The 15,227-nt window shown below is 46.6% G+C and overlaps 1 protein-coding gene across 1 annotated transcript; it reads left to right on the top strand.

Annotated features, from left to right (window-relative positions):
* Nucleotides 1-10,552: 10,552 nt before the first annotated feature.
* LOC119181742 (ubiquitin-conjugating enzyme E2 Z) lies at nt 10,553-12,986 on the top strand. The gene is made up of 2 exons (XM_037432984.2): nt 10,553-11,012; nt 12,402-12,986. The coding sequence occupies exons 1-2, from the start codon at nt 10,692-10,694 to the stop codon at nt 12,882-12,884; spliced, it is 804 nt and encodes a 267-aa protein (XP_037288881.2). The 5' UTR covers nt 10,553-10,691; the 3' UTR covers nt 12,885-12,986.
* Nucleotides 12,987-15,227: the final 2,241 nt, after the last annotated feature.

Genomic DNA, 15,227 nt, shown 5'->3' on the forward strand with positions numbered 1-15,227 from the left:
TCAGCACCACTATACAGCGTCCAGCAAAAAAACTACGGACACAGGCCATGGCCTCCAAGATGGCTGGTGCGCAGCGGGTTTCTTTCCAGCCATCTCAATCGCACGGAGGGAGCGCGTTTCCATAGGTGGGCGTGGCCCACTCTTTTCTCCGCACCGCGGCGCTTTTTCGTATGGTCGAAAAGGCTGCCGCGCAGAGACGGGACACAGTGCTGAACTCACAACTGAAATTTATGTGGAAAAAGAAAGAACATGTATGAAGCATTGGTTCATCAAAACTGTGCGCATGTGCGCATGTGTTAAAACACAACACGATTCCTGTGTAGTGCAACAGGTAGCTATATTCTTCATCTAGAAGAATGATAGTTGGATGACTTATGCACTTGTTATTGGATCTAATAAAAAAAAATGCTTCGGCTATTTCACGCGTGCGCTGATCAACATGCACATATTTGATAGTTGTTTTCTGCAAGTGGGGCACACACACCCGCACGATCTACAATAAGCTGCCATATGAGACGCCATTTCACCAACTGATAGCGTCAGCTCACTCTCTCATAAGCTCAAGTTCACGCCACGCGCCGTTTGTCTTTCCTCTACGTTCTTTCCTTTTCAAAATAAATTTCAGTTGCGAGTTCAGCGCTGTGTTCCTTCTCTGTCCACATCTAACCCGTTGCACAGTAAGGCATTCTACGATGAACATAAACCAACTCGCCATTTCGCTTCAGGTAATGAGCTGTCCCAGACCCAGGGATCGTTTTCTAAAGATAGAATTTCGGTACCAATGACGGTTTGCGTGACGTCGAATCTCTTTGGTCCATTGCCTGGTGGTGGCGGTAGTTGTGATGTTGCAAAGGCGGGGTTAGCCTGGCCTAAATGGCCGGCAATTGTTCCGCCTGAGCATCTCTTGTATGATGAGGGTCCATCTCTAAATGTCACTCAGTCCAATGTCTCGCAGAAAAGCCATCAAGATCCGTTGCACGCTCCTCCTCGAAGAAATCTGCCTTCATGCCCTTCCCGGGGGTGCGGCGGATGTCAATGAGCCGGTCGCTGAATATCAGAGGTCCTTCCATTCATCGTGCGACGAGTGTTCATTTCCTGGACGCTAACATCGATGATAAGTTACTACGGCGACGAGCGCTTGGTGGTATTGTGGCCACATCCGTGCAGAGACTCAACGCTCTTCGCATGGCAGGTGTACGCTGGACCTGCCTTTATTAAACTATACAATCAGTGCGCACTGAGAACGATATTATGACGATGTCTCAAACTCGAAATTCGGCTACAGCGCTTTTTTACTTTAACCCCAGTCCAGTGACAACGAATTCTCTATTCGAGCAGGTGTGCTTCAGCATACTCGGCCTACGGGTAGGCCCACCTTGGAGTCCAGTCCATCGCATCGGCAGCGTCCTGGTCTCGATACAATCGCTGCTAAACGAGAATCCCTGGTACAACGAACCGGGATAAGCACCCGGTACCATGCCGGACGCAGCCAGGAGGCACAAAGACCAAGTGCAGCACGACACCCTCCGAGTAGCCATCTGCGATGCAGGTCGAAGGCTGCCCGAAGGACGAGCCCCGATGTCCCGCGACCTGGTCTAGGCCGTACTGAAGACGTTCGCGGAGTCGTACTGCAAGTACGACTAGCTAATCTGTTCTCTGATTGAGCAGTCCAAGCAGATGACGAGCATAACTTGGTCTCAGTACATGGGACTTCTACCGAGGGCCTATACATCCGCGATGCAGTACAAGACTCCCACGGTTTTAGAAACTGTACAGACGGGTGAAAGAGAAGGCCGAAGCTCAGGCTAGTGCTCAAGCCTAAAATTGAGTCAGTACTTACTAGCTTAATGTAGAAAGCACCTTGTTTAATCGTAAAATGAAGCTTCGCCAAAAAAGTAAATGTTCCGTTATATCAGTAGTCACAACTTTACAAGTGCTGCACATAACTGTATAAGTGCGTGGAGGAGGGCAAGTGCTTAGGCCGGAGCTCAAGCCGGTAATCAAGCCCGTAGTTAGCAGCGTAATTTGGTAAGCACTTATTATAAATCATGACAGGAAGCGTCATAAAATCCAATAATTTTTCATATCAGTGATCAGTGGGCTGCGCACGAGCGCGTTCAAATTATGTTCAGCCGCCAATTTTCGTCAACGTACTCGGTACTTGCTTCCGAGTCGGGTGCAATTCTAGTTATTCCTCGACTAGTCCCAATCGGTCGCTGATAGAAGCTCATTTCTTGATGCAAAAGTATTCCACTTCTTTCCTATTTGCGCCCGTTTGAACGTCTTCAAACATTTCTAAACAAGCCAAGGTGATCTTCGAGGCTATGTTCTCGTGCTCCCAGCAGAATTAATGCCAACCACTTGGTACAGCAAATAAAGGATAAATGGCGAAGTGGTACAATGCTATGTGTTATAGAGTAGCGTAGACGAAATAATTCGGAGGATGCTTGAGTTCAGCCTCCAAGAAGAGAACGCGATAGCGCAACCAAGCCTCTTCCACGTCGCATTCTCGATGCGTGCCAGAACGACGCATGCGCAACGTTGGACGTTTGAAACTATTCTATATAATGCTTAATGCAAATACAGTCAAGTGCCTATTACAGCATAATTCTTCTTTTTACGTACAAGTCTATGAAGGGCACACAACACCTCTGTAAAGCAACGCAACTTACTTGACATTGAAGTCGTGTGCGTGCTTGCGCGTATGTCTTTCGAAGCACTTTCAAGCAATAGCCTATATCACTGCGGAAGAACGTGCCACGCAGACGGTTTGTGTTCGATTCTTACAAGGAAGTAAGTTTTTTTTTCATTAATTTTATTTGCACCTTTCCCAAAATTTCGGCCACAGACGACGACACCGAAGCCTATGCGATACGAGCTTTTTATCTAAGGCGACTAAGCTTGACATAGATATAAGGCTCGGGAAATTCGAAACGCAGCATGCTTCTCAACTCTTTTGATTACATAACCTTGTAAAAAGGTTAAAATCTTTAATAGGGTCATTCACGCTGATTTCCACCCCCCAATTATTGGCCACGCTCGTTCTGATAACACGTGTGGTCTTGAAGGCACATCTTCATCATCTGCACAACTGTAGATTCATTCAGTTTCCTATTTTAGTTACACAATGCACTTCTAGTGGCATGTTGAGAATGAACGTTTGATTTTATTGGGTTGACTGCGCTAATAGTGGCCCCAAAACTGCTTGGCTTCTCCTCGTGGCCATACCCAGTAACGCACGCATGAAACCAAAAATTGCTTTGTTTTTTTTTTTTTTCGCGAAAGGGAGATTGGAAGTGCGTTGGACAGTTGTTGTGCTATGGCGGGAACGAAAACATAGTAAACATTTTTTTATTTTCATTTTATTAAATACAAAGTATTTATTTGCGTACTACAGGTACTTTTTGCGTGTCTGTTTACGTATATATCTATTAGTGGCTAAGGTACTGGGCTGCTGACCCGCAGTTCGCGGAATCGAATCCCGGCTGTGGCGGCTGCATTTCCGATGGAGACGGAAATGTCGTAGGCCCGTGTGCTCAGATTTGGGTGCACGTTAAAGAACCCCAGGTGGTCGAAATTTCCGGAGCCCTCCACTACGGCGTCATTCATAATCGTATGGTGGTTTCGGGACTTTAAATCCCACATATCAATCAATATGTATATATCTATCTATTTAGCCGCCTATAGTAGCGTTTATTCAGAAGATTACGTCGTAGCCTCAGGTAACAAACATTTCTCTCGATTCAGAAGTTCTCTCAACATTCGCATTTAAGAGGTTCAAGAAATCTGCGAACGCCAAAAATAACGACACTAAATAAGCATAACTGCCCTCTTCGCACCATTTCACACATGCGTTGAGTTCAAACTGCGTGTGCTGGCCCAAAGAGAACTTAATGACGCCAGTTGCGACTCACTTTCTCGCACCACGAAATCGTCTTCTTTTGGGGACGTTAAACTCCACATATCTATCAAATCAAGAAATGGTCTTCTCGCAAACGCCCAGCGCAGATAGCTGTTTTTTTCTTTAAACAAGAAACAATCGACGAACATCGCACAAGAAGTGAACAGCACAGAAATGGTATCTGGGCCGAACAGCAAAATGCAACTTAAGGCATAAGTGACGAGGGCTATCCGCTTCTTGAAAAATAATGGCGGCGTTCTTACCAGGCAGCAGGCAAGCAGCGAGGCCGACGAAACAAGCGAAGACCACGAACCACGTCGGGCATGTTATCGCACATCTTTGATCCCTTCACCTCGATGTGGTCCGTATTTTGCTCTGTGCCAGAAATGATCGTGAACACGGAGCGTGATAACGTTGCCGTCGCGCCGACATCACGCTGCCTTGTGCACTTCTCTCACACTCCATCCATACCCGATCCCGTCCGGCAATACTGAACCGTCCAGTCGCAGACGACAAAGGCGGATTCAAAGCCGCACTGCGAGCCAGTAAAAGCCACGTCTCCAGCCACATAGACAAGTAGAAAAGGTGGTACAGTGGACGACCACTGCGTACGTCCCCTTGAAGGCAGGGACCGATGTACTACAGTCTGTTTCACACTTACGGGAAATCTCGTGGCGCGTGGCATCGCGATGCGGCTATGATTAAAGTGCTATGATTTGGCCAGCACGGCAGTCGCGCGCCGGCAGCAGCTCGCGCATGCGCAGACGCTTGAGAGTCGTAACATAGACTAAATCACCAACTTGGAGAGAAGGGGAGCTGTACCCCTGATAACAGCACGCAAGATAAGCAGCGGTAGCGCATAGAACTGCCGAGGGCACCCAAGAGGTGGCGCTGCGTAGACAGGAAGCGGAAAACAAAACTTATCGTTCTTATAGGTCGAAAAAAAAAAGAGCAAATGATCGCCCCATTTATTCCATACCGGGTGCATTTGCGCAAAGGGTACCTCGGCTGTTTCTTCATTCTATATGGCTATCCTTTTTGAACAGAAGTGGACGAAAGAGGCCGGGACTCACGTGAGGCGCTACGGGCGTCTCGTTATCTTTCGCCCGCTTCTTCTAAGCGCGTCGATACGAGCATGCCAAAGCGCCCTTCGAAACATAGTAGCTGTGCGTAAGGGAGTTACACGGAACCGAAAGGCATTCATTGGCAGCCGGCATCGGTAAAAACAATTCACGAATGAGAACGTGGAACAATATGATTTATCGACAGCAAACAGCAATCATTTTCCAAAGGAAAAAAAATGAATCTATCGTGTACGAATTATTATCGAGAGTTCGGAAACAGCCCACCTTCGGCTTCAGAGCCAAAACAAACAGAAAAGCGTGTCTCGCTTCTAGGAACTATCAGTACAAAACAGTCGTAAAAAACAGCATGAGGTGCTCCAGAGAAAGCTTCGAATGACAGCTCTTGCTTCCGCCAAATACGGCTTAACCCCCCCCCCCCCCCCTCTCTTTTTTTTTAAAGTTTCATTAAAACACAGTGCGCTCAACCTGAGGACACAAAGAGGTGGGGCTTTTCGCAAGAAAATCACGGTGGAGCAAAAGTCGAAAGAAGCGCAAGCCTTCGATACGTGCAGGATTAATGAGAATGTATACAGTATTGCGGATCGAAACAGGAAACTCAGAGCGTGTGCCCGCCGGTACATTTGCCGTCTCTCGTGGGTGCTCATGGAACCAAGGTATTACATTGTGGTATGGAGTGAGAACACCTACAGAGCATGATTACTTCTTCCAAGCGCTGAAGAGTCGGCATTTCGTTCACAGAGTGCACACTGCCAGCATGGCGCTGCTATAGACTCGCGCACGTTGGCATGTCGACCGAACTGGCTCGCAGCTGCGCACCACATATAATATTGCGGCGCCTGCAGACGACGCGATATATCGTTTTGCACATTTAGGCCATGCGGTATACGCATACCGTGCAAGCATAGATAAACATACTTACATAAAGAGCGGACTCTCCGTAAGGCCCTGCGGCCCAGCTACTGCGCTGCTTTCAGCGCCACGAGTGGTTGTTCAGACCCGATGTCTTCAGCATAAATAAAATAACAAAACTTGCTCCTTTTTGGCGTTGGAATTTGAACCCACACCCTCATGTTCCGAAAGCGAGTGCCTTTACCACTAGGCTAGTTTTTTTTCTTTATTACCTGTTTTTCTTTACAGGTGTTCACACAGAAACATGAACGATAAAATACACTTGGACCAATATTTGATCCGAAGTGCTCGAATTAAAATTCTTTCAGGTTGCACAATTCCTCTAACATTGTTAGCCAGCTGGGAAGTTCTTCTTGTTGTTACCACTAGGCTACACACCCATGCTTCCGCGATGGCAATGCTAGGCTACACACCCATGCTTCCGCGATGGGAATACATTTACAGCACATCTAAACAACATGCCTCAGAACAATACTGCACTAATTGGAGATGTGTAGCGCTCGTGATTATTTTCTTTTTTAGTGCTTGAGGCTTTTTAGCTGAAACACCCTGTTTATGGATGTATATCCTGCTGGATAGGTTCATATACAGGGTCAAATACAGACATATATAGCGGTGTTGGTCCATATAGTGAGTCAAATCCACCCTTATAAGGCACGCGGCCACACCATATATAAAATATCAAGTAGAACCATACATGGAGAAGTGCTCCATTATATGGGATCAACAAAGTATATATAGAACCGTGGTCACTGACTTTTATGCGGATTGTCATATCTAACAATCCGTACACAAAGGTGACCTATTTATTATCTACACCAACAGGATCGAGTATCGAGTATAGAGATTGTTTGTTGCAACTACAGTAAAAAAACGACGAACCATGGTTAATTAAGCTTTGTGTACGTTACTGTTGCATTCTTGTAAATTTTGCTTCTACAAGTCCCGGAATTTAGGTTTACAACCGTAAGTTTGTAATTATAACCACACCATTAGTGTATATACGAGAGCAGACATGTTTTTACAAGTGTGAAATTCTGTCAGCACGCATAATACATTGAAGCTCCCTACTCTTGCTATTATGATTAAACAATCCTATATAGCTGTATTAAAAAAACGCCATGCATGCAACTTATATTGTTTACATAATACATACCTAAAGAAATGGTAGTTTCAATGTATTTTTATCTTGCACATCGATGGACCAAATTGCTGATTATTCGAAGGTTCTTATGGTTCTTATGGCTACATGCTACTCGTTTCACTTAACGAAATTTCTGTGAATGTTGTTAACTCACATCTGGGATTACTTTCATCTGCCAGTTACCATAATATGTGCCGCGCGACGTTTGATGAAGCAACTTCAAAAGCAGAAAAAAAAATGATCACAGTACAACTCGCAGGCTTCATGCTGAAATTCAAGATTGAGGTTGTGCTGACCAGTTGAAAAAAAAATGCACGTTGCGTTTCGTTTGGTTATGTATAACGTTCTTGACTGTGCAGATTGTGAACTTATCGTGAATTTGATGAGTGCCTTAATAAATTATCTATTTGTCGTGGAGTTTTAAAGCGTCAATCAAATCTCACGTCATACACACTTAACAGGCATACGTTAAGAAGGATGCAACCGAATCACACGCGATGCACATTTAGTTAAACGTGTATTGAACTATCAGAATGCCTAAACTTCATAATAAAAACCTTTACCGTAGGCTGCCAAATTCTCAATTTTTTTATTTTATGTAAGTGCTTTATTTCTTGGTCGTGATCGCTAATTTGCACGTGCCTGATCAGGATATTATATATTATGATACTAAATATTGGATAATATTATATTATTGGCTAATAATATAGTATTAGCTATCCGAACGCAATCGTCATGACACGTTTTCACGAATAAGGGCCCTGCATGATGCCTAAACCAAACTACACATTATATACAGCCCTACGCGAAGCAGCCGCGTCGTAAATAAAACTGCATGTGAGCATATCATTTCAATACTAACGGTGTGGCGCATTTCCTAATAAACGATAAATGCCGGCACATACGCAAATGCGCAATTACCAGTGTTCTCTCATGCGTTATTATTATTATTATTATTATTATTATTATTATTATTATTATTATTGTTGTTGTTGTTAATTGATTGTTTAATTATTACATTTCGCAAAACATCCATCGTGCGATTTTTAACTCTCGCAGTGTCTTACAATTTTGTAATGTTTATGAGATCAGTGAGTGATCCTGGTGCTCTATTTATTTGCATGCTATTTTTTTTTTCTGCTGACACTAAACGTGCATCCACGCGTGGCCTTGGTCCTCTCGGCTCTGTTTGTAGAATCTCTCGAGAATTCAGTTCTCTCACAGCCTTTCACAAATTCTACACCAGAATACTATGTGTTGCTCAACTTGAATATGCATCTGTGATTTCGAATGGCCTTGCTGAGTCCAGCAGTAGCGCCATCGAACGAGTCCAGAGAAAAAAAAAACACAAGCATTTACAACCATTGTTTTGCAATAAATGACTCTCGATCTCGTTCCAATACTGCTATAGATATTTATCATTGCCATCACTTTACCACCGACTAAACAGCGCTGAGCTGTTACTTCTTTACAAGCTAGTTCGCAGTAATATATCCTGACCTTTACTTTGCAGACGTATTGATTTTCGGATTCCGTGTAAATTATCCAGAGAGAATCGACCGTTGCATGAGCCTGCCAGCTTCTTCCAACACAAAACACAAAGTCTTTAAAACGTCAGTTTTCTTTATTCGTTGCGTTTTTGATAGCCCACAGTCATCTTTTCATCTGAGTTTTGCCCTGTCCTATAACATAGTTTTGCAGATGTGCACATTCCTTTCTTTTGCGTTTTTTCACGAAGCCTTCCACACAGTTGTGTGTTTTTCACATTATTTTTTACGCCCGTGTCATGATTAACATCTTGTCTTTTTCTTCTTCCCATTGTGCGTTGATCTCTTTTTGTCTGTGCGCTTCCTGGGCACGCTAAATAATGATTAAATGATTGGTTTATTATTATTATTATTATTATTATTGCGAGATAAGTAAGATAAAAATGTGGCACCACCGCGGTGGTCTAGCGGCTAAGGTACTCGGCTGCTGACCTGCAGGTCGCGGGATCGAATCCCAGCTGCGGCGGCTGCATTTCCGATGGAGGTGGAAATGTTGTAGGCCCGTGTGCTCAGATTTGGGTGCACGTTAGAGAACCCTAGGTGGTGTCAAAATTTCCGGAGCCCTCCACTACGGCGTCTCTCAAGATCTTGTGGCGGTTTTGGGACGTTAAACTCCACGTATCAATCGATCAAGATGAAAAATGTGTCTGGAACGCATCGTGGCAGCCAGCGTACACGAAGCAGCGCTTCCAGCTTTGCGAATGCCTCTCTCAAAGGTCATGCATCCTGCAGCTGGCGCATGCTTCAACTATGCCGCAAGGTAGCGGAGGACTGTGCGCGTAACACTGGCCTTTTCGAAGCATCATTGAATGCCTATTGCAAGCACGGCTTTACAGCGGAAGTTGTTATCAGATCGCAACGCGGATCACGCGCGGCGTAGTAGTTGTCCGCCGCCGCCGGTGTCCGCAACCATTATCGCACAAAATAACAATAAAAAACTCAGTAAATAAAACACACCACGGGCACAGCGGGGGGTTCGAACCCGGCTCAGCCGAGTATTCTACCACTGAACCACGCCACTTTTTTTTCTTTCTTAAGTGACCATGAGTTATGCCGCTGCTTGGGACTCGTTCGCGAAATTGCCTTAGGCATGGCTTGACGTCGAGAAAGGAATCGCGGTAATATGAGAAAATAAAGCGTTTTAGAACAGCAAAGGAACAAGCAGGCGTCACAAAATGCGAATCGCGTGACGAGTGGGTCGTCCAATGCTCGAACCCGTTACATAAGCTTGTTCTTGATCCCCTATACACTGTGGCGCATACCCACCTGAAGCATAATTCCTCATCGTTGTCAGCCAGTGCGTGAATAATCGGCGCAGAATTCCTTGCAAGCGTATAGCGGATACGACGCTTCTCAGAAGAATGACGAAAAACGCCATAGCGAATGCCGGCCTACTATCCAAAATTTTTCATTATTAATGCCGTAGTGGGTATCAAGCAAGTGTGCTTGCAGCAGTTACCCAATGAGCGTTTAGAAGAGGCTGTGAAAGGCCGTTCTAGCTTTCGCTGTGACTGTGCTGCGCTTTCCGCGCAGGCCTGGCGTTTCTTCCACAGTCAGTCGCATAACAGACATGAACGCGACTGTTGCCAAGGCGGAGCTTTGCGCTGGTGATTCTATTCTCGAAAACAGAAGCGATCGCAAAGCGCCAAGAACCACTCCCGCTGTATAGCCGCGGACGGGTGCGGTGTTATACAGTGGGCGTCAATATGTGTTATTATAGCAATAATGAGTAAATTCAAAACATATATTTCAAATTTTTTCAATATTACTGTACTTTATTTTCAAGATAACGACTATTTTGTGGGGTCAGAATGGTAAAAAGCAATTATTGCACCCTTTCTGTTTTTAAGCACGTTCTTTCCACTTTTTGTTAGGATTATTTATTACTTGAAGTGAATGAAAATCATATAACCGATTCTTGGTCAATCCGCTTGAGCGGGCATGAACCATAGTCGAGACAACATCGTCATCATCATCATCAGCAACAGCCACCCCTCCCACATGACGTGGCATTCTAATCGGGCCTGCCGTTTGCCGCGGATCGCCTCCGGCGCAGCAGCTGTGGTTGGACACTAGGGAGGTGCCAGTCCGGGCAGAGAAGCGCCATGCACGTGGGACACCAGTGGGACCCGATGCTTTTCGTGAACGAGCAGCCGACGCCCTCGTGCCTCGCGAGGGTCAAACGGGACATCGCGGACTTCAAGGCCGATCCCGTGCCGGGCATCTACATCTCGCCCGAGGAGAGCGACCTCACCAGGGTTCACGCCCTCATCGTGGGACCTGAAGGAACCCCATACGAGGGTGGCTTCTTCCACTTCTTCCTCAAGTTCCCCGCCAACTACCCTGTCAACTCACCCCGGGTGCGAATCATGACCACGGACGCCGGCAGGGTGCGCTTCAACCCGAACCTCTACGCCAACGGAAAGGTGCGTATATGTTTCTCAGTCACTGGGATGCTGTGGCACTTCACGGAAGCACTGGTACCATAGAGTTTCCTAATATGCACTTGAGGGAACTCTGGCGCCAGTGTTTATGGGAGCTGCGACGCACGGCGCTTCAGCGAGCATAGGAATGATGGGTAGTATACACACAATTGTCTAATCTTCGTACTTCTGGCCTGCTTTTGGGTCCGTGTGTGTTCGAGTGGATTGAAGCTGTTTTCTCAAGATACAAAAATCAGCAAATGTTCAGCGGTTGCGCTTCACCTCCCTATTCTTTTAGACTTACCTTTCCGAATTGGGACATTAAGTTCAAAAGGGTTCAATTCAAAACCGAAACACAGCAATAAACGAAGCCGCAAATACGATTCGCCGCCCGCAAGTAGGAATACTAGGCAAATGTGTGTACTACCCTTTATTGCCATGGTAGCTGAACGATCGCAGCGACAGAGTCCCCTCTAGTTTATTTTAGGAAACTCTATGGCTGGTATATAAGCTTTGTGAGTGCATGGTCGTCGGCGTCTGTTCTTGTGCGCACGAGTTCGTTCGATGGCTCCAACTCTGGCTTCCGGACGGCCCTGGTGTAGTCGGCGACCCGAATTGCGGGGGATGGGAGCGACTTCATAAGTGGCACATAGTTGGTCTGGAATGGGCTTGCGGCGAGCTGCGTCGTAAAACTGGCCGATGTAGCCGAGGCGTAGGAGTAGGCCACGGCCCGTAGGTGTCTGCGTGAGCCGCTGTAGTTGTGTGGTGAGTTACGCTTCACAAAGATTTACCATAAATGACGGCGACATCGGAAACCCGTCGATAAGTGTCCATATTAGAAATATTTAGTTGCGCGGCCTCAGCAGCCGTGCGGACGCAACCTCCCATTGCAAATGGCAGGCAGGCTGCGTCCGTATACGGCTCTTGGGGATGCGCAACTAAATCTGTCTAGTATTGCTGTCGTACTAAAATTAATTTCGCAGATTACATATGCGGAGTCATCAGCAGGACAGCTTTGCGATTTCAAAAAAAAAAGAAGATGCTTCGCATTCTTTGGAAAGTAGCTTAATGTACGACGCACACACAAAAAAACATAGTGCTATCACTTTTTCACATATGAAATAATTGTGCTTATCAGAGCTTAGGGAAGCTACGGTAGGCTGAAGGGGTTAAAACTTCAAGGGGCCGTTTTCAAAAGGTCGTAATTCAACGCCAGTGACGCTTTGCGGGGCGTCTGATTCCCTGTGTTCAACGCGTGAAAAGACTACCTACCTGCCTTTTCTCAACCATATAATCAGCCCGCACGATATCTCTAACTCAGAATGCGGCTATACAGCGCTGTCTTCAATAATGAATCCCCAGTGCAGTGACAAACACTGTCTATTTGAACAGGTGTGCCTCAGCATACTCGGCACATGGCAGGGCCCACCCTGGAGCCCCGTTCATTGCATCGGCAGCGTCCTGGTCTCGATACAATCGCTGCTCAACGAGGATCCCTGGTACAACGAGCCGGGAACGCAACCCGGTACGATGACGGAGTCGGCCAGGAGGTACAAGGACCGAGTGCAGCACGACACCGTCCGAGTGGCCATCTGCGACGCGGTGGAAGGTTGCCTCCAGGACGAGCCTCCAATGCCCCGCGACCTGGCCGAGGCCGTGCTGAAGACGTTCGCGGAGTCGTACGACAAGTACGACCAGCTGCTCCGCTCCCTCATTGAGCAGGCCAAGCAAAAGCCGGGCACGTCGTGGACCGAGTACCTCGAACATCTAGTGCAACCTAAACCACGCCCGATCCAGTACGAAACACTGCTCGCACGGCTTCAAAACTTGTACAAGCGGGTGAAGGAGAGGGCTGAGGCCGGTGCTCAAGTCTAAGATTAAGCCAGTAGTTAGCTGCTGAATGTCGAAACCACCTTGGTGTTCAAACGTGGAATGGAACTTCGCAAAATTGAATAAATGTTGGATTATATCAGTATACTCAGAACTGTACAAGCGATGTAATTATTGCGTGGGTTGAAACACAGGGCCACGGGTGCTCAAGCCGATGCTCAAGCCGTTGCTGAAGCGGCCAGCGATTGAGCCAGTAGTGTTTATTTTCACGCCACTCTGAATGGCTACAAGCCATTGCCGACAAGCCAAGGTGAGTTTTGCGGCTATGCACTCGAACAGCCTGCAGAATGCACCACTGCCGGCCTTAGTTCAGGCACACGCTAAAAATAAAACGATACAAGTAAACATAATACAGACACTGTTCAGAAAAAATACCAAATAACAATACCGAAAACACACAGAGAAAACAAATCGGTGCAAAATGGGAAGAATAAAAAGACGAGATGAGAATCGTGGAATGGAAGTGATAAATAAATGGGAATACACACAGCTATGTAGAAACCTTCTTGAAAGACGGAAAAGGGAAGATTCTCTACATTGTGAAAAACTATGTTAAGAGAGTACAGAATTGAGATAAAAACAATGACAGTAGACTGTAAAAATCATGACAGTGGACTGTGAGTACGTTAGCCACTAGACCACCGCGGTGAGACAAACGCAAACGGGCTAGTCCAGCACTTTGTGTAAACTTACTCTTGAGTGAAGGTTTCGCGTTTCCTGTCATATATATGGGTACAATTGGCCGGCGCTCATCTCATATGGCAGGTATAGATTTCGCCCGCGCGTTCCCATAATATATTTGCTAGGAGCACTTGCGCGACAATTTACGTCTCGATATAATATTCGCAGCGAATTCATACGTAAGCTTTTTTATTAGTGCGGAATAGACAAGTACGCGTGATAAAATGGTCTTCGCACACTCTGGCTTCAATATTCGGTAACCAAAGTCTACCTGTCGCTGTGGCTCTCTTCACAGCGGCGGCCCACCTTATTTTTTTTCTTTATTTCATGGGAATCGATGCCTGCGTTCGCCTTTCACGCTCGTGTCGGAGCAGCCAACGGCTGAACAACCGGCCATGATTTATCAGGACGAAAATAAACGGGCGACCGCGCGCGCGAATCCTGAAGCTTTCGGCAGAGCGGTTCGCCGTCATCTATTCACCTTTTCATAAACGCCTCCCTGGGCGCCGCCATAGCCCTTCTTGGGCTGTGCAAATTGGCGCGTCCCCTCGAGAATGCACTGACAACGTTGCGCCTTTAGCCTTTGTACTCCCGCGCACAGCCAATCATGGCAGTATTTTTTTTCCTTCCTGCGAAAATGTGTATACTCTTCTCGAACCGAAAGCCGGCAGCGCAGACGGTGCATCCCACAATCCCTCGCTCTTTTACAGGTCACCTATTGTCATAGGGTTAAGAGAGGCTGACGTCAGCGGCGTGCGTAGACCAACAGGAAGGGAACGCAAGCTTCTGCGTGACGATCGGGTATTCTATACCACACAGCCACGGAAGATATTGAAACTGCTTTGCAAATACACTACGCAGGCGTAATGGAGGTGCAACTCGATTCGCAGTTGTGGTTATTACCCGCCAGCTATTACCCACCAGCTACTTAAAAGGGCTGTTGGAAGACCACCTCAAGAGCGTGCGGATGAATTCAGTGGCAGCCACAGATGCTTCTGCACTTGGCGTGAAGGCTGTAGTGGTAATCTCATCAACGGATCTTAGATGGTCCTTTTCTCTTCGCTTGTCCGATTTCACAACATTCCAGGCAGAATTAATGGCAATTATTTTTGCGCTGCGTAGACTCTCATCACACATTTCTTCAGTAGTGGTGTTAACAGATTCCGTGTGGCCCCGCCACGGTGGTCTAGTAGCTAAAGTACTCGGCTGCTGACCCGCAGGTGACGGGATCGAATCCCGGCTGTGGCGGCTGCATTTTCGATGGAGGCGGAAATGTTGCAGGCCCGTGTGCTCAGACTTGGGTGCACGTTAAAGAACACCAGGTGGTCGAAACTTCCGGAGTCCTCCATTACTGCGTCTCTCATGATTATATGATGGCTTTGAGACGTTAAACCCCCCATTTCAATCAATCAACAGATCCCGTGTGCACTGCGCTATAGCAGCATGTCACTTGCCACATTTGCATGCTTTCTAGATGAGCCGAAGGCGCGTGAAATTTCTGCAGATGTTTACTATCCGCCTCACAACGTTATGCTCTTAGGCACAATCTCGTTGACGCATACTTCGGAAAAACGAGAGACGTGTGGGCTAGAATTTTCTTTGTTTTTGTATAGGCCATCCAGTTCTCTTCGTTGAGGAATCGCTGGC

Source organism: Rhipicephalus microplus, chromosome 10 (assembly GCF_043290135.1).
Source record: "Rhipicephalus microplus isolate Deutch F79 chromosome 10, USDA_Rmic, whole genome shotgun sequence".
Classification (NCBI taxonomy): Eukaryota; Metazoa; Arthropoda; class Arachnida; order Ixodida; family Ixodidae; genus Rhipicephalus; species Rhipicephalus microplus.

Excerpts from the sequence above, each read along its gene's own strand:
- LOC119181742 (XM_037432984.2), top strand. The coding sequence starts at position 10,692 with ATGCACGTGGGACACCAGTGGGACCCGATGCTTTTCGTGAACGAGCAG. Across the intron at positions 11,013-12,401 it reads ACCTCTACGCCAACGGAAAG|GTGTGCCTCAGCATACTCGG; the intron begins GTGCGTATATGT and ends CTATTTGAACAG.